Source organism: Neolamprologus brichardi, chromosome 14 (genome assembly GCF_056152115.1).
Source record: "Neolamprologus brichardi isolate AB-2024 chromosome 14, ASM5615211v1, whole genome shotgun sequence".
NCBI classification, from domain to species: Eukaryota; Metazoa; Chordata; class Actinopteri; order Cichliformes; family Cichlidae; genus Neolamprologus; species Neolamprologus brichardi.
Window position 1 is genome coordinate 5,749,427 of NC_142117.1, and position 21,080 is coordinate 5,770,506.

A 21,080-nucleotide genomic window follows, 5' to 3' on the forward strand; every position below is an offset into this window, starting at 1 on the left:
TAGAAAGATGATGTTTAAATTGATTGTGCAGAGTAAACTGAAGAGATACACATACACTGACTGTATCCTCTGAGATCTGGATGTAAACACACTCACACAGAAGCTACAGTATGGTTTTATGAATGCTGAATTTCTCAGTCAGTTGTCTTCCTGATAAAACGTGGGAGCTTGTTTAAGAGAAAGAGAAACAGACAAAGCAAAGAACATCGAAACAATAGTGTTTTTTAGATTTTGGAAGACTTGGTGCCCTGACATATCTTCCACTGACATATTAAATTTGTAATTCACTGATACATCATGATTTTCCACACTGCAAAACACAGACTGAAGAGAAATGTTGACGAGTTTTACTGGAAACAAACTGATATCTTAAAATAAAATGTAAAAAAATAAATAAATAAAACCATGAACTAACAAAGGTAAAAAAGGCAAGAAAACAAATCTGTCAGACTCTTTGATTATAGTGTTTGTTGTGTAAACTGAACAGACAAAACCTAAAGGTCAAGGTTAAAGCTATCTAATAATAAACATCAAACCTCTTTTGTACAGCTCAGATTTTCATGAAAGCACATGAAAGCTAAATTATACGAGATGTACAGAGACGTTTTTGTTGTTTTTGTCTCAGATGCACTCACTAAACCATATCTGGCTGCATCAGTAAATATATATTATGACTATATACCTCATATGATGAATAAAAGCTGATTTTTCCTCAGACCAGGTCAAAATACGCACAATACAACGTACAAAGTTCATTGTTTAACCACAATTAATGACCTTTGACTAATACTATGATTAGAGGCTGTTAAGTCATACTTAACTGCACCTTCAGACATGGAAAATAAAAGGTGTGCAAGTAGGGCTGCTCGATTATGGCAAAAATGATAATCACGATTATTTTCACTGAAATTGAGATCTCGATTATTTGACGATATTTATTTAACAATAACAATGTATTGAATACTTTAAAGATTGTCAAAAAATAATATAAAATAGTGTGCAAATACTGATAACAGTGCAAATGTTTGCAATATAAAAAATAAATGAAAAATGTAAACATCTATGTTTAGTGAACTTTGCTACAGTGTCGTAGCTGCACCACAGAGCAACACTGCAAAGTTTACACACTGTGTCTACTTGATCCACGTCTGACTCCGCGAACCCATAATGTTTCCACACCACTGAAGTTTTTTTTACCTCTCTTTTCAACCAACAGCAGTCACTCTCTTCTCCAAATAACTTCTGCTTAGCTTTCCGAGCTTCCCTCGGGTCCTCTTAATCAGCGGTCCCCAACCCCCGGGCCTCGGACCGGTATCGGGCCGTGAGAGTTGAGGCTCAGGTGTGAAATGTATAGTTTTCAGGGTTTTTATCGGTTTTCGGCGTTATTTTGTTATCATTTTTATCATTTACTCGGTTTTCCTTGGTCTTTTCACGTGTGTTATGAATAAACTTTCTTTTTTTCGGTACCGGTACTAGTTTTATTTTGTTGTATTTATCCGCGACACCTTAAAGGCCGGTCCATGAAAATATTGTCGGGCATAAACCGGTCCGTGGCGCAAAAAAGGTTGGAGACCGCTGCTCTTAATTGTTGTGACACGTGTTCGAAATGCAGAGAGGTGCGCTCGATTTGCCACACGGAGCAGCGCGAGAGTAAAGCACGAGGGAGGGGCTAATAATCGGCTCAGTCATTTTTATTGATCGTTGAAAGCCCAGATCGTAATCGTGATTAAAATTCGATTAATTGAGCAGCCCTATGTGCATTAAGGTTTAAATGATCTGAATGACTTTTCCCACAAGGTTGGCTAGTGTAAGCCAAAGTGTCACAGTTTGGGAACTCACCAATTTCTGGTCAGTCTGTTCGTGTCATGTACAAGTGAAGTCTAAAAATTCAAACTGACTTCAATCTGGGCGTGAGTTTACTAGAAATTGGGGCAAATGCCTTCCACCTAACTTAGTTGCTGTAAGCATAATGTGCAACTCCAGTTGAATTCTGGGTATTGCAGGCTTTGACAAAGAGATAGTGCTGCAATGATACCAACACTTCAGCTGATTTTGCACAAGCGTTATAGATGTGAAATGCTAAATTCCAAATAATCTGCAGTCAATGCTTTTACTTGGTACAGTTTTCTGTGGACACCTGGAAGTGTTTGGTTTTGTGCATGTAGAGGTGTGTGTCTGTGTGGACACTCACCCAGGGCAGGCGATGTGTTTCGGCCATGTGTGCGTCTCTCCTCCAGTGCTGTGAGGGTGGTGTCACCTTGCTTAGAGGGTGAGGGGGATGTGGCACACGAAACTGTGGGAAGAATCACAAAGACAAATACAAATTCAAATGGGCCCAGAGGTCAGAGGGAGGTCAGAGGTCAAATCAAAAGGTCATGAAAAGCAGCCAGGAGAAAGCAAGAGGCACACACAGACAGAGAGAGAGAGAGATCAAGTTTTCACTCACATAAGTAAAGTTCTGTCTTTATAAATGGCTAATATTGCTTTGCTTTATGTGAAAGTTGGGCTGCAATGATACCGAGGTGATAGAAGGAGCAGAAAGAGAGAAAGAGAAGCTGTAAATAAATTGCTTGTTTGTTTCCTCCACAGCTAATCCCCGATAAGAAAAGGTTACCCGGTGCTGCACAGCTGCAATGAGACCGAGACAAACACATAAAAACATCATTGTGACACAGTGCTACAAACAGGATAGTCACTTTGAGTAAATGTGGCGATCATCACGTTCTTTTTAACACCACTGTGCTGCTGTGATTCATTTCTATGCACTCACATTTCAAACTCTCCTGCTAACACAACAACCACCGACCAAAAACTAATTTGTTATTGGATATAAACATGTTCACATTATCACATACTGTAAAGAAAGTTATTTTCATGATATAAATCCATCTTTTCTCGAATACATCCTCCATATTCTTGGATTTGCAGGTCAGTTTTTCTTCACTCAGCAGTTTAGTTTTTCCCACCCTTTTATTTGCCTCGGTGCTGTTATGCTTGATATTCTGTATCAGCCCACGAATCTTCATGACTTTGCTGATGCTCTGACTTTTCCTCTAGCACTACCATGAGGTTTAAAGTGAGTTTTCTTTTGTTTTGTTTTGGAGAAGGTTTAACACCTAGCACCATTATCAGATGATATATATAATCATCTGTTCCATGATGTTGTAAACCAGCAACATGGAAAAAAGGGTCAGATGACTTCTCATAAAATTCTGCTGCACTGTGTGGAAGTATTTTAACCACTTGATAGGAACATCACATAACAGCATTCAATACAAGTATGTGAACTTTAGCCTGCATCAAAAGAAGACAATGTACATGTGAAAGGTCATAGAGAGCACAAAGTTCCACACATGTCAGAGGCATTTAAAATACCATTTGGTTACTGAGACAGCTTCAAATGGCTCGCAGATACATTAAGATAGAACAGATAATGTTTGACCAGTGCGTCTTTTCTGAGTGTTTTGTTACTGTTACACTAACTATTGTAGGAATCAGAATGTAACTCTTAAATCAGTGCTGGGTGCATTTGTCTGTAAAGCAGTAATGTGAAGATTTCTAAATTCAGAAATCAAGTTGCAGTTACTAATCATTATACAGCTACTCTCTTACACAAAAACGTTTTGTATGCATATGCATGAATGATGTACAAAAAAAAATTCCCATGGGCATGAAATTCCAGACCAATTAATGTTTGAAGAGTGTCAATTTTCACATTATTTAAAGTTTTCTACAATAAATATAAGCATGTGATGGTAAACACCATCATCGCTTTCCTCATCACTGCAGTGTCCATAATTAGATGGTAGGGCTGCTCAATTAATCGAATTTTAATCACGATTACGATCTGGGCTTTCAACGATCATTAAAAATGACTGAGCCGATTATTAGCCCCTCCCTCGTGCTTTACTCTCGCGCTGCTCCGTGTGGCAAATCGAGCGCACCTCTCTGCATTTCGAACACGTGTCACAACAATTAAGAAGAGGACCCGAGGGAAGCTCGGAAAGCTAAGCAGAAGTTATTTGGAGAGGAGAGTGACTGCTGTTGGTTGAAAAGAGAGGTAAAAAAAACTTCAGTGGTGTGGAAACATTATGGGTTCGCGGAGTCAGACGAAGTAGACACAGTGTGTAAACTTTGCTACTTTGTAGCTGCACCACAGAGCAACACTGCAAAGTTCACTAAACATAGATGTTTACATTTTTCATTTATTTTTTATGTTGCAAACATTTGCACTGTTATCAGTATTTGCACACTATTTTATATTATTTTTTGACAATCTTTAAAGTATTCAATACATTGTTATTGTTAAATAAATATCGTCAAATAATCGAGATCTCAATTTCAGTGAAAATAATCGTGATTATCATTTTTGCCATAATCGAGCAGCCCTATTAGATGGTATCACATTACAGTGATTTTGTAAAGCGGAACAGGAAGCCAACGCGTTATATTTCTGCATCGATGTCTTGTCTTACCCATACTAGTTGATTACTCTATGAATTTATTTCATAGGCTAATCAGTGAAGTGAATTCAACAATTAGTCACCTTTACTTTTTTTTACCGTTAAAATCACAATACCTTTAGACTGCAAACCTACACGTATTATTTTTATGCCTTCCAAAGCACTGATTCACCTGTCTTTCTCCCTGTTTCTGCATTAATACACTAACATTACTGCCACTCCATTAACATTTCCAAAAATGACAAGGATGAGGGTCAGACTTGACTGAAATTGGTTCCATTCATCACAACAACCTGCCTTTATAAAGGCAGTGGTGATTCGATAATAAAGCCATAAATTCTTATTCCACACACACAACTCCCCATCTTCTTATGGCAAAACACTATGAATAAAACATCAAATCATGTATTTCTTTACTGCACAATATTCTCTATATTGTACTCTATGAATAATGTATCTATATAGTGCATCTTATTAATATAGGCTTTGCTTGGTGGTGAGGTAATTCTGCACTAACAAACACACATCTTAGGCTTCCCTTAGGAGCTTGAAGTGTACTTTCAAAAGCAGCAACACCCACTTGCTGTGTAGTCTGTGCAGTGTACTGTTCTAGGGCTGTTGCTAAGTTATCTTGTAACAGCTGATGTTTACTATGTTGGTCACTGCACCGAGAGGACATAAGACAGCTGTACATATCCAGTCCCCTACTGTTAAACCTAGATCTCACTTTATATAATGAACAATTGTTCTCTAGTGGAAATTTTCCCATTTTTCATGAGCATATTTTCAGGTAAGTTGAAATTTAAATGAAAGCAGACCCTTCATAGTGCTTTTTCCCCCCACAAATCTAAAACTCAAGGATTTGAAGTTTGTATCACAGAAGACAAAGAAAAACAATTATTCCCACATTTAGGATGACCAGCAAACACTTCTGATTGACAATGACAATTATTTGATTAAAATAATTTTTCTATAGGGGTGCTGTGCCAGTGCAATTTGGGTTTTGGCGTAAAGAAACATACCGTTGGTATTTACAAAGAGAGCATAGTGAGAAAACTGCATATATATAGATATAGATAGATATAGATATAGATAGATAGAGAGATAGAGAGATAGATAGGAGGCCTTTTTCTCTTCTCCTGTGATGCCCTGCTGTGTAAAGTGCAGCTGTTTACAAAGTAGTCCTCATCACGAGTTCCCTTATAACAACTTTGAATACAGGTGATACGACTTGCTTTGTCTCATTGGTTTTTCAAACTAATCCCTAAATCTCAACTTCCCCCTCTTAGTAAACTAATCTACCCAACTTATGTATATTCAAACAGTGAAACACACATGCACACATGCGCGCACACACACACACTCCTCCTATTAATGTCAGAAAACCTTCCAAGTTCACATAGTAAAGCTACATTTCTGCATGCTGTAGTTTAGATTGCATTTGTCTTATTTTATTTAAATTTGATCTTTTAATGTACTTGAGATTATTTACATATTTTTGAAGTAAAAAATTTATTTTGATACATTAATAAATGTAAAATGATAAATGATAAATACAATGAAAGTGTTGGGTTTTGTTTGTTTTGTTTTTTTTTTTACACATGTTGTATACAATTATAAAACACTGTAATCTCTAAAATGGAAACCAATGAGCAGTTCATTCTGAAACACCAGTGTTTCTTCTCTTTTGAATATTTATTATTGCTCATTAATAAGACAATTGATAGATTACTCGATTACTTAAATAATCGATAGCTGCAGCCCTGATTCACAATGCAGTATTATTGGGATTTTTAACATTTTGTGATATGGTAAGTATTGCAATAACATGTATTGCAATCTATCACCATTTTTCAACTGCAAATTATGTCCTGAAAGTTAAACTTTGACAAATCTGACTTATATAACAACATAAAGTTATCTCACTTCATTTTTTTTTTTTAACTCCAAAATAGTATTCTCAGACACCGTCAATAAAATCTGCCATAAATGTCGTCATAACACAGTTAGTTTGATGTCAGTGAGCAACTGAATGGGGTCAAGTTGGCAAGTACATGCAGTCCATTTCTGATAATACAGCAATTAACTGTGATAAACTGTCTAAAATCACATATGAATTTGAGTTTTCAGTGGAGTCAAATTAATGTAAGTTTGCTTGTCTAACGTTATCTCAGGATTTTGGTATGTAAGATTAGAGTATTTGTTATATTCCCAGATCATTTTTATTTATTTAATAAAATATCAATATTTGATATCCCTGCATTGCTACATACATTGTAATACTATGCTGTATCGAACTCCCCCAATACACACACACACACACACACACACACACACACACACACACACACACACACACACGTGTAGTCATATCCTTGTGGGGACATCTCATTGACATAATGCTTTTCCTAGCCCCTTACCCCAACCATCAACAATGAATGCCTAACCCTAACCCCTACCCTAAACCTATCCATAACCTTATGGTAACCCTGACACTAAAACCATATTTAGAGTCTCAAAAATGCCTACCAACTTGAGGGTACTGGGATTTTGGTCTCCATAAGGGCTGTTGGTCCCCACAAGTATAGTAAACTTCCAATTTTTGATCCCCACAACGATGTCTAAACCGGTACACACACACCTGTTTCATATAGAGCAGCCTGCTGCCTTTGTTTACTCCAGATAAATGACAACCACACTGCATGATTTTAGAAAAAAGGGAACATTCATCCCATGAAGTCACCATGTTACACTGATCCATGGTGCAAGATATCCCCAAGATAATTTGGCTGCACGTCAGAGAAGCTGCAACTTTCTCAAAATGCACTCTATGCGTACGTTATGGTTTCTCATTAGTAACCATATTCAATAAAATATGGAACATCCAACATTACTGCTGACATACTTTTAACAGGAATTTAGAGAACAGCTCAGTGTGATTTGAAAGCAGAAAGTCAAACAAACAGCTTCACTGGGCACACTCTGTCTCTACACACAAATGAACGCACACACACAGTCTCATAAACACACACCTGATTGGTTGAGGCGAAGTCAAGGCCTGGTTCTGGCATACCCAGGAACATGGTGTCCCCATCCAGCTGGAGAGAACAAAAAGCAAGAGCAACAATGTCAACAAACCATAATCAAACACAGCAAACACATAACGGAAAGCCGGCAAGGACACAATAAGTAAAGATGGAGGTAGCAGATTGCTGGCTGGCTGCCAGTCAACTATCTGTTTGCCATCTTCTTCAGACATTGAAAATCCTGCAAGCTGCCTGAGTAAGAGGGCCGTGAACACACTTCTGTTTTATTACTGTCCATGTCCATCACACACAAACAGAGATGAGGTGATTTAACAGTGACTGTCTTTGCCAGTCACCATAAAACAACCCTATTATTTCAGAATTTGACATTGTCCGAATGACAGATATTAGTATTTGTTGTTTGCAAATTTCATATGCTGAATCCTGATCCTGCCATTTTAAGTCACTGTGTGACTGACATTTGTTAAAGCACGTTACATAACTTTCTGTTACACAACAGGAAATATTACTCTATATCAGGGCAACTCATATACTATGAGAATAAAACATTATATAGTCCACAGAGCATCCTATTTGTATGCAGGGCCTTTTACTTCCTTATTTCCCTCTCTTATCTGCACCACACTTCCTCCTGTGAAGCCCTTTCTTTCACAATAGCTTTTATTTGTCCTACATCACAGACAGCAGTAAAGAACAAAGGGTTTTAATGTCACTGCATGTCACAGGCAAGCCACTAGAAGAAAAACAGTCTACATGTTTTTTACATTTCAGTATTCTATTTGTTTTTCATTTTAACTGCATTTAATGTTCAAAGAAATCCATAGTGAAGAAGATAATTATAATTGCTCATTAAATACATGTTTCTGGCAGTGTTTTATAGACTAAGTTGACTCCCCCAGCAGGTCTATTCATGTGATAAAAAACTAAATTCATTAACTGCGGTGGTCTCTATTAGCCTACTGTTCCAGTTAACCTTTTTTTATCAACATGCAAAATAATGATTATATGAAATTTTCTCTTGTATTTTGTTTATCTGCTTCATCTGTTCATTTGATATCTAAACACTTAAGTCGGCAAGTTAACAGTCATTCACTGTTCCATGTGAATAAGGTTAAATATGATTTGTGTTGGGCAGCACGGTGGCACGGTGGTTAGCACTGTTGCCGCACAGCAAGAAGGTCCTGAGTTCAATTCCACCATCAGGCCGGGGTCTTTCTGTGTGGAGTTTGCATGTTCTCCCCGTGTTTGCGTGGGTTCCCTCCGGGTACTCCGGCTTCCTCCCACTGTCCAAAGACATGCAGCTTGTGGGGATAGGTTAATTGGATAATCCAAATTGCCACTAGGTGTGAATGTGCGAATGACAGTGAGTGTGAATGGTTGTCTGTCCCTATGTGTTGGCCCTGCGACAGACTGGCGACCTGTCCAGGGTGTACCCCGCCTCTCACCCTATGACAGCTGGGATAGGCTCCAGCGCCCCCCGCGACCCTGAAAAGGATAAGCGGAAGCGAATGGATGGATGATTTGTGTTCTCCTGCTGCTATATATACAGATTAGTTTGTCTTCATGTTGGAAGTGGGTAATAAACTCCATGGTGCCTCTCTCTTCCTGTCTGCAGAGCTACATACAAATAGCTCAGCTGCTCTAAACGTGCAACTACACTTAACAACTAGCATTATAGCACGTGGATGGTGCTACATTAATTGTGCCCCAAAATGTATTTTGTAACGTATTCTGAATACTTTGGATTACTTAATATATTGTCAAGCTTTTTACAACTACATGAATGTACTATTGCTGTGTGAATTATTACTATTACTGAAGGTTACTCGCCATACCAATACAAACTAGATTTTTAAATCTTAATATAAAATGAGTAACAGTAGGGTGGACATTAGGTAAGGCTTTTTGCAGCAATCGCTGAAAACTATTCCAGGCGTATATAAAACAGGTCCGCGGCTCCAAACCGTAGTAAAGGGACCTCTGGCTAATACGTCGGGTTCGTGTCGGGCTCGTAGCCGAAAAATAGCTTTACTTTGTTGTCTGGGTCAACTTTGCTAGCGAGAGACAGAGAGAGGCGTTGAAAGGCTGCTCCAACGGAGCTTATTGTTTCGGAGGAAAACATGAACACGGTGTACAGTCGAGTCTTAATAACTTACTTACAACTGGGCTCGTCAGGCTCTCTTTTTGGCTGCAGTGGTTATTATTATATTTACATGGTTCCAGCTCCCGTTTCTGGTCGGTGACAATTCGTACTTTTCGACTCTCCTTTTTCTCCCTACCTCGCACTCACAGACACATAACAGGTATGGCAGTCCATTCTCCCTGCAGCACAGACTACACTGCCCATGAAGCTACATTATTTAGGGCTATGCCTGTAACACTCTGCCTTCATATTAAAACATTTTTTGAACAATAATTTTTTTTTAAATATTTCATCACGTCATTATGCGGGCCGCAAATAGGTGTCATGGGCCGATACATGTATTCCGTTACTCCCCAACACTGCACATCATTTAAAATGTTCTAATTTTCAAAGACGGAAGCTGAAATTTGTTGGTATTACTTGATTTATTTATTTTTTAAACTACAGTATATGGACAAAAGTACTGAGCTTTGTCACTACACATTCTGCACTTCGTGGCTGAGCTGTGGTTCGTAAACACTCCCACTTACAATAGTAGCACTTACAGTTGATTGTGGAATATCCAAGCGGTAGAGCAGGGCAATATGACCAAAAATATTTATCACGATATACATTTGAAAATTTGCGATAACGATATAACTGACGATATAATTGACACTAGACAAAATACTTTACAACTCCACAACTTTATTAGGGCAAAAAAACAAAAAAACAAAAACAAAAAAAAAACATGAATGTATTTTCACTTAAACAAGCAGCTGTTTTTTTATGTCTCCGCCATGCTTTTTCCACCATGTGCGTATAAAAACAAAGGCACTGCGCATGCGCGTTTTACCCATATTCTATCGCAATATTTCATTTTTTTATCGTTGCCCAACATTATACTGGTATTACCGTGGATGGTATGATATGGCCCAGCCCTACTAAGAGGGAAGAAATCTCACAAACTGACAACAGTGGCCTCCTATTTACAATACTAAACTTCAATTCTTTAAGCTCTTTAGAACGACACATTTGTTCACACATTTTTGTAAAGCCAGACTAGGCTAGGTGTGCTGTACTTTTATTATGGTATAAAGGTACTAACTGCTACTGCTTTAGTGTAAAACAGCAGTGACTATTACTAATAAAAGCCTACACAACTCATGGGACTAAACAAAACGGTATTTGAATCCAGAAACCATATTCAAATCAATCATGGTATCCTTGGTCTTGGTAGACAAACACAAACAGAAGAACAACATTTGAACAGGTGGGTAAAAGCAAAGCACTGTTTCTTGTAGACTAACACACACATACACACACAGGTGACAGGTGGACAGACAGGTGTAGCTGCTCTATCCATTTGCCAGCTGTTGGGTATTATGCAAATGAGGTGTAGGTTTACAGAGTCAACAGAAAGTCAAAGAACAGTGTTGCTTGTTGCCTGGTAGAATTAACAGTTAATTTTTAATGCCTTACAAGGAACACGTCCTCAAAAAAACATAACAATTACAGGAAAGGTGAGATTTGCATCTCTCTCCTCCCCATTCTTTCTCTGTGTGGGTTTCCCAGAAAAATCAGAGGACAAAAAGAAACGAGCAGACCTGCTGACTTCCATTGACCTTTTAACCTGAATATATGACATCTCACAGGCACACACACAAAAATTACAGGGAAGCCCTTCAGAAATATACACAAATAGCAACATGCAAAAAACCATCATGGATCAAGACTGATGACTGACAAGTTTACCATTTGTTACTACATTTGATTCTTTATCTCATTAAAAACAGTGGCAAACAAACTAATATAGGTTAAAATATATCTGCATACAAAATAGTTTAAGGAGGAGTATGGCTGCTATTTCAAACCGCTATTATTAACCAAGTATTAGTAAATATATTTGCTCTGATAACAAAAACAATTGTTAGTTAACCATAACTGATGTATGTTGCCAAGTGTGTAAGGATACAAATACTTAAAAAACAAAAATACTTTTTCGCATCAGTATAATTTATTATTGGGAGGATGTATTGCAACAGCTTGACAATACAGTCTGCGCTACTTTCCACTGATCAGCTGACAAATTCATCCACGTTTATAATTTCCACTTCAGGTGCCGCTTGCATTCATTTAAGAAGGTTCCTCTAGTCTTGCGGCTGCGTAATATCCCTCATACGAGCACAACCAATGTGAGCACCTGCCTCAGCTCTTATCTTAACCACCTGCTTTGACGTATGATCTAACCTCAGCCTGATGCTGGTGCCTTAAGACTGTAAATTGTGGCGTTAATGTGGCCATGCACACTTACCCTCTGCAAATCATAAATAACAATTCATCAATTCTTGAACTTTACATAAAAAACATAAAAAATTTCAAGACCCACATTTACAAACCAGGGTACAAATACTCATTTATACATGCTAAGCCAAGTGGCTAATGTGTTCTTGCTATCTAAAGGACAAATACAGCTCTCAACCTACAGTAAGTGCCATGAGAAGAGAGGAGATGAGAAAGAATGAGGGCAGAGAGGTGAAAAAAAGCCAGGAGAGAAATGGTGATGATTTCTTTTCAGCGGGCGCTCAGTCTGAGAGGCAGAGTGGAATCTATTAGGCTTTTCATTAAGTCAGAAGGACAGACAGAGATCTCAGTTGCTTTCAATGACTTGAATTTGTGCTTATTCGCTCAGCAACGTGTTGAAATGATGCAGCCTCAACCTAAACACTAACATTTATTTGACCGAGGTATCATTAGGTGGTGGTTTGCCGTCGACATTACCAAGGACAAATATTTCTCGATTTCACTAGTGTCATTGTGGGGGCATTACATTTGTAGAGACTATTACTGATTGCACATTTCAATTCATTAACCACAATAAGGCTGCGGCTGTGGACTATTTAAGTAATTGAGTAATCTACTGATTATTCCATTGATTAATCGAGTAATTGTGTAAAAAATACTTTTGTCTTATCAATGAGCAATAATAAATATTCAAAAGAGAAAAAACAGTTTTTTCAGAATGAACTGCTCATTGGTTTTCATTTTAGAAATTGCAATGTTTACAAGTTTAACTGCATATAACATCTGTCAAAAAATAATAATTTTTAAAGAAAACATTTTCTTACATGAAATTATTTATATATTTTTGCAAGTACATTAAAAGATCAAAGTCAAATAAAAAAAAAAAGATAATTATCTAAAGTAAGACAAAAATGTTACCCTTACTCTGTCTTCTTGGAAGGCTTTCTGACATTCATAGGTGTTTTTGTGCTGCTGAAAACAGATTGTATGATCGTGTAGGCAATATTTAATATTAATAATCATTCAGTGGCCTACTTAACAACCTTCAGGTCAGTGGCTCATTTTTATTGGCTTGTGAATGTTATTATTGTTATATTTTTAAATATTAATGCAGTTGAATTAATACAGTATTTTATATGATTTCACTTTCAATCTAAAAAAGTTACGAAATTAACTTGAAATTAATAAGGTCTAGTACACCCCATCCCCCCCTTTAGACGCACCCCTGTTTGCTGCAGGTACGGCTTCCATGTAAAATAGGACGGCTGCTGTCGGCCGTCATTAGGCTGTATAATTTAAACATGTATCAGACTAAGATAACAGTTCATCTGCATATTTTATTACAACTTCTGGAGGCCTACTGCTGATTTTTTCTGTGTAAAACAAACGGTGGTGGATGGAGCAGCTACAAAGTTTGCTTTTATTCACGCCTGAGTTTGTTGATCAGGTGCTTTGATGAAGGACTCCCACCAGCTTTTTCCCAGTAAAGGTTTTAATGCTGATCACAGGAACAGCGCTGCTGTTTTGGAAGCTAGAAACATATTTTCTTTCATTCAATAATGGCTCCGCCTCTTTGCTCCTCACTGTTTGTAAAAAGACTCCCTCTACGTTAAACTGTGCCAGCGTCACTGCCTCTCTGTAGTGTGTTATCAGTGTTTTTGCTTAAAACTGGGGGCTGCGTGGGCAGTTTTTTCACACTTTTTTATTCACGCGCTGCTCATAAATAAGTTTCTATTGGAGGTCTGATTTTAGTCGTCAAATGAGGGTGAAACGCTCTTTGTTTACATCATTTAAAACATCTGCTGCAGAGCCGTGCCTTAAAAGAAACATTGAGGCAAAGAATGTGTGTCGAGAATTTATACAATCAATTTATTCAAATTACTTGATGAATTGTTGCAACCCTAAACCACAATTATGTTTGGGGGCAAAAAGTCACAAATGCTGATTAGCAGTGCAACATACTCAATCTCAGCAAAAACACAGCTCATCTGTTTAGGTTACTAATGAGCTGGTTGATAGCTGGGCTGCCATTTATTGTTAATTTCCTAAAGACATTATGTGAGAGAGTTGACATCATCCCCACTGCAGATGGCTACAGTTTACAGTACTGTTGTATGACCATTGTAAACATTCATGTAAATTAAAAGAAAAAAAGTCACAACTTGAAACCATTACTTTTTTGGGCAACAAGCTGGTTACTGGATTTTCCCCAACAAAATTAACACACAGTCAGTTGGGTTATATTCTCTATAAACCAACCGACCTTATATCATCGTTTCAGTTGATGATGTGAGATACGATCGCTCTGTTCCTCTCTCCATCCATATACAGTGTGTTTATGCACCACATACACACAGGGTGAAACATGGAGCAGAGGGGAGAAACTAGTGTCTCTGCAAACAAAATTACTTTAAGCTCTATATTAAAAATCCATCCATCAATTTTCTTAACTACTTAGCCAGTTTAGGGTTATAGCAGCTAATTTGTAGCAAATTAGGTGTCAGGTTGGCAAAGTTTAAGTCATAAGTTTGAGACAAGCTTGAGACAAAAGTCTGTGTTTCTTATTATTAGCATTGCAATAGTGTTTTTGTTTAACAAAACCTACTACTTCCCCAATCCAAGGTCACGGTGGGGCCACAGGGCAAGAGGCAGGGTACATTTTGAGACGGATGCCAGAGAGATAGACAACCAGTCACACTCACAACCACATCTACAGCCAATTAACCTAACATGCATTTCTATGAACTTTAGAAGAAAGCTAGTGTACCAACAGAGAACCCATGCAGGCACAGAGAGGCCAGTGGATTCAGATCAGGAACCATCTTGCTGTGCTAACCACTTAATCACAGCAAGCTCTGTTTTCTGCTACTTTCTAAAGGATCGCTTTTTGTGATCCTCACACACTCATTCATTTCAATATGTTGCGAGAAAAGAAAGAAGCAAAAAAAGAGCAAAAATAGTCCCAACTAGCAAGATACTGGCAATCCTGGAGATGGTGTTCTGCTTGCAGACCTAATGTGCTGTACAATGAATGGTCTATATGTCCTGTGACCTTCTCTGGGCGGCATTTCTGTAACCAACCAACCTAGTGTAATGTGTTATACCCTGTAGATATAAAATCATCAGTTTTATAATCCCTGTCGACCGTAAGTACCTGATTAAGACTAGCTAGCTAGGTTTAATTTAGTATTTAAAACTAATTTGCGGTTTAGTAGTTCACGGCTGAGGCAGCAGCTCTGCGTCAGTCTGATTGGGAAGCACCCTCATTAGCACGGTGTGGCTTTTATGTGAAAATGTGTTGTTTTGGGTGTTTTGTCTTCGATTTCACTCTGCTGTTAAAATCAGACATTCTTACACTTACATGCTTATCAGTAGTCGTACCACAAAACAGAAATGATTGTAAAAGTTATCAGTGTGCATCTCAAACCTACCACTGAGAGAACAAAAAAGGATGGCAAGGTTTGTAGTCGAACCAAATTCCTATCTCTTACTCTCTCCCCTCTCATGCCTCTCTCTCTCTCTCTCATCTCTGCTGCTCCCTTTCTTCATTTCTGTGTATGTGAGTCTGTATTTGTGTGGGTAAAGCAAAGGTTTGAATAACAAGCAGCCAGCTAAGTGGGTCAGGGTCGGAGGAAGGGGGAGAAATGGGAGAGAGAGACTATTAGGATGACAGACAAGGACAAAGGAAAAGAATACAGTGGAATACAGTGCATCAAGAAAAAGGGGAGCAGAATGTGGAAGAGAAAGAGGGAGAGGTTAGAAATAAAATGTGTAGTAAACGAGATCAAAAGAAGTCATTTGTGAGGGTTACAGAAATTCATTCAGGTTTTTTTTACATTAATTCGCACTCAATATTGTAATCTACTCGAGTCTGAAAATCAAATGAAAAACATCGAAAGTGTGAGGAATCATCAATCCCCAATCATGAAACCAAAAAAAAAGCTTAATTTTTAGGATGAAGTAAAATTTTAGCTTAAAGAGATCACGGCATAGCTTTAGCAATAAAAACTGCAGATGCGTGTACAACAAACGATCTGTGCTCAGCGTGTTTGCAGCGTTGGATTCGACTTACTCTTTGCACAGAGCTCAAGCTGGAGTGGGAAACATGACATGTCCTCTTCTTGTGAAGCGATCTTTGACTAAATGTGTCACAAAAACAAAGTAACCATATTTATCACTCATGGTTTTGGGTGGAGGTTGAAACTACTTGGCTGGACCAGAGTGAATAGATTTAAGCTCACTCTGAACTGCATCAGGAGACATAAATCAAAATACAAGTGTGTACAGAGAGATAGATGGAGAAGGACAGGAAGACTTTTTTTGTGTGTGTGTACGTGCTTGTGTGGGGAGCTATGATAGTTCAGCTCTGCAATTGTTTGTCTGTCTTATCTTTGTCACCCCGACAACAATATAAACCAAATTTTATTGGCTAAATGTATTCACCCTGACTGTAAATTTAGACTGTGTGTGTGTGCACTTTTATGTAAATATCTTTCAAATATGCGTGCCTGAGTGTGAAGGGAAATTTTACATTCTTGAAACAGCTGTTTAATCATATTTTTCTGTGTGTTTATGCTGGCTCTGTGGTGGCCATTTCCCCATTATGCTGCCAGTAAATAGCAGCAATCTTTTTTTAAATTTGGAGCTAACAGTAATCCAAGTATAAAATCTGAATAAATCTCATGAGACAAACTGTCTTTTGAGTTTCTAATATATTTTCTGTAAATTACAGCGTCTTACCACCAGCGAACAAAAGCCTGAACACAGGTTCTTATTCAAGAATTACTTGTTTCGACTAGCAAAACACAGGCAAGTAGGTCTACGAAGGCAACGCAGTCAAATAAAAGGCTATTAACACATTTGGCAAATTTGGTGTTAAACAAGGGGACAAATCTTTTGCTATACACTTTATATATAACCCCAAATCCCCAAAATGTTGGGGTGCTGTCTAAAATGTAAATACAGACAAAATGCAATGATTTTCCAATCAGAATCCCATATTTTATGAACATAGAAAACAAACTGTTTAAAGTGAGAAAATGTACCTTTTAAAGAAAAAACAAGGTTATTTTCACTTGGATAGCAAAAAAAAGTTGGGAGAGGGCCATGTTTACCACTGTAGCATTTCCTCTTCATCTAATAACAGTCTGAACTTCCAGAACGGAAGAGACTAGTTGAGAGGAGTATTGTCCTATTCTTGTCTGATGCAGGATTCGAGCTCCTCAACAGTCCCAGGTCTTCTTTGTCGGATTTTTCATTAATGTTTTCTTTATTTTTGTGAATACAATATATGAGTTTAAAAGATTTACAAGTCACGCATTCTGTTATACACATTTCATTTAAATCTGAGCCCACAGATCAAGTGAGCTAAAGAGTCACTCTTATTTAGACTTCTATAACATCAGACCAGGACATTTGCCCACCACTGGCAATTACAAAGGATGCTTGTTTAACAAAACTTCTGGATCGGTTTCATATTTCAGATCTGAAATCCATCCTTTAAATACAGTCTATGATTTTACACCATCGAGCACGATCATAAAAAGTTAGTTTAGCGTTAAAGTGTAGTTCAAGCCTTTGCCAAAATTACTCAATACACCAACACAACTGGCTATTACTTTGACATAATGAGATTAATGTGCTTGTGTACACATCCAGCAGTTAGCCAGCAACACAAACTTTCAACTGCAAGTGTGCTGGTGGTTACCTGTTAATTTGTCAGCCCAATATGCACTCTCTTTTTGTTCTGTTTCTGGTCCACCGTAACTCCAGAAGGCCTCTGACTCTTTACCTCCTTAATGTTAATCAGCTACTGTAGTGATAATGGTATGTGTTATTATCCTAGAAGATCTGGCGCCTGTTTGATAACAAACGTTCAGCTCAGCAGACCCTGTGATCAAAAAACACACTTACAGAGGTCTATTGTGTCTAATAGCTATGTGGCATTACTAATAACCAAAAGAGAAGATATTGAGAAATGTTTTTTTATTCACTGTAAAAACAAAACAAACAAAAAAACACTGCTGTTTGGTGCTGAGCAGAGAAAGCATAGTGGCCTTTAGTAGTCTGCTGTTTTTACAGAGCAAGAGCAAAAGGCTGTAAGTTGGACTCGAACTCTGGCCACTGTATTTAAGCCATCCACCTGCTCAACCAGTGAGTTAAACTAATGTCCAACAGTGATGCATGAAAAAAACTTTTTTAAATGCATCAACTGTAGAAAATGCTGGGAGAATAAACAGTGTGAAGTTTTGCCTTTTGTAAGCTGGAGCATTAAATGATGTCCTTGCTGCTGGAAATACTGTGGTTTAGGTGAAGGAGATGCCATGATATGAATGCAGGAGGCAGGACGCGGGACAACCACAGCACGAATAGCAGACCCACTGATATTCCAGACAGGGTTTTTTTTACCCTACTGGTTTTGTATGATGTTATAAAAAGTGGATGTTTCTAAGCTGTTCATCTCAGGGACACAGGTATAACTGTAAGAGGCAGGGGTAACAACAAATGCTGTCGGACTAAGGGCCTGCTCCAAGTGTGTCAATGTAACAGATGTCAGTAATTCTGTTGGACAGCAGTAAACAGTGAACTGCTAAACTATGAAGTGAAAGTCACTCTAGAGCTGTGGGGGGCTGTAAATCAGATCACACCTAAATGTCTGCAGTTTTATCACCAGAAAGCTTTCACACAGTTACACAGTTTTAACTTGTTACACAACTAATTATACAATGATATTACGCACAATTTCCTCATGGCATGACCAGCATTTCCTATATAACTGCAAGAAATTTTAATACCTGAAAGAACTTCAGAGCGTGCATCCACTTTTGCTATGTTTTCGTTTACTGTCTTGCAGCAGGATTTGAGGTTTACATTGTGACAGTAACATTTATGAAAATCTATCATAAACAAGCGCCTTTGTGAAAAAAGTCTGACCTTTCCTGAGAGAATTAAATTGACACTGACACTAGGGATGGGTATCGAAAACCGGTTCTTGTTGAGAACCGGTTCCCACTGTTTCAATTCCTTGGAATCGTTTGCCATTTTTGCAAACGATTCCCTTATCGATTCCAGTCGCCCCGAATGACGTCACCACGTTGCGGAGCGTCATTTACCTGGCAGGAAACATGGCGGCTCAAACGCTAAAAAGTTTGGTTATACTTTACGAGAACGGATGACAACAGGGCAACTTGCAATACTTGCAAAGTAGATATTTCATTTAAGGGAGGAAACACTACGAATATGCAAAAGCATTTGCTCACAAACACGCGATAACCTTAAATGAATGTCGTGTTTTTAATTCCGCTCCGGACTCGTGAATCTCAACCCAGCAGCAGCGGTAACGTTTGCACGTCCTCTCCCGTTAATGCGGCAGGTAAATAATCAACTAACAGTGCATATTATGTTAGCGCGATCTGCCTTATTACAAAACCTGCCATTACTGTGCATTTAGGGGACCATGATGAGAGAGACAGACAGAGTCTGGCTCAGATGCTGGCAGTTCTTGCTACAGTCTACCGGTAGCGTCTCCTTTCAGGCCAGGATAGACGAATGTCACCGAGCAGTGACTACTTTGTGGTAAAAGGCTTGCACCCATTTGCCACAGCAGATGCCCCCGATTTTCGGTAAGTGAATGTGTTTAATTGTAGGCAGGGACATTACTGGATATTCTTGTGTAATTGCTACAGAATCATTTATGTTATTCTTTGTTATTGCTACAGAAGAATATTTATTTTATTATTTTACATTCACAATTTTTTTTCCTGGGGACCCTGTGACACCCCATTGAAGAGCCGTAGGTTGGATCTGTTAAGATCTCACTGTTGGGTTTGTAAGGCCATGTTACTCCTAAATTTCTATCTTGTTCAAAGAGAAGATATAAAACAAAGATCTAAGCTAATTGACCTTAGTGTTCTCCTTTTTTTTAAAAAAAATAATCGATAAGAGAATCGATAAAGAATCGAATCGTTAAACAGAATCGAAAATGGAATCGGAATCGTGAAAATCTTATCAATACCCATCCCTAACTGACACGTCACACTCCATGCACTGAGACGCGCAGCAGAACCACGGAAAAGTTTGTTTGAAGTCTCAGATAGTTTATAAGAGAAGAGGAAACAGGGTCAAAACAGATACAAGTTTACACATTTCTAATGTGACAAAGTTATTTCAATCTATCCATGGTAATTAGCAGTTCACTGCAACAGTTATGATTGTATGATCAGGAACAAAAGCTGAGTGCTAAAAAAAATAAAAAAATAAATATGGGCCGCAACAGCTCTTGAATAATGCCTCGGGAACTGATCCAATCGCTTCCACGACAATTGATCCAAGTCATTGTCACTAATACAGTACACACACACACACAGAACAATGCAGCAACGAATGCAGTATGTGATTTGATTACAATATGTTTGTTTTGGAAATGAAATCCTGATAATTAGTCCCTTCTGGCAGCGCACTGTCTCTGCCCGTCTGTTCCATTTGGCATCCCTCCACCAACCAGGAGTCCCTCGCCACCCTGTCCCCATGATTCCACCAACTGAAACACTTTCAGACACACCGGCACACAAGCAACAGTGCTGAAACTCACCCAATCGTGCGCAGGGGGGGGGTTGGCATGATGTTCAGTAGCGTGTATGACAGCCAACTCGGACAGACGGACGGACAGATTGATTGGTTGTGTTCTGATAGATAATTAGATGAAATGCCGACACTTTGGAGAGTGCAATAGGAGTAAGACTATTGTAGAGGTACTGTACAACTTTTTAAATACCCAACACTGCTGATATATGACAAGAGCATTCTAGCAGTCCAGCATAGCACTTTGTTACTCAAAGAGCAGGTTAGTTCTCACTCACTGTGCACAGAAGCACATTTTCATACTGCTGATATGTCATTTTAAAGTCACTGCCAAATCCCTATTAATTCATTTTTTGTAATCCTGAGTGACAGCGATTGTTCTTTAAAAATGCTAATACTTCCATCAGGGTTTGGTGAGGAGTGCATTCTTTTTCACAGTGGAGAGGATCGTCTGTTTATGACATGGCTGTGAGCCAGCAATTACAATATACAGTAAGCTAAGTCAGCCAGCTCATGTGGAGCAGATTTATTATTACATGAACACAGAGCATGTTCCCTGCAGGC

At 38.4% G+C, this 21,080-nt stretch overlaps 1 protein-coding gene across 1 annotated transcript in view; it reads right to left on the reverse strand.

Annotated features, from left to right (window-relative positions):
- tox (thymocyte selection-associated high mobility group box) overlaps window positions 1-21,080 on the reverse strand; it is a 58,147-nt gene that overhangs the window by 27,144 nt on the left and 9,923 nt on the right. The window contains exons 2-3 of the mRNA XM_006808411.2: window positions 7,496-7,561; window positions 2,192-2,293 (exon numbers count right to left, since the gene is read on the reverse strand). Coding sequence (XP_006808474.2) covers window positions 2,192-2,293; window positions 7,496-7,561 — 168 coding nt within the window. The remainder of the gene's footprint in view (window positions 1-2,191; window positions 2,294-7,495; window positions 7,562-21,080) is intronic.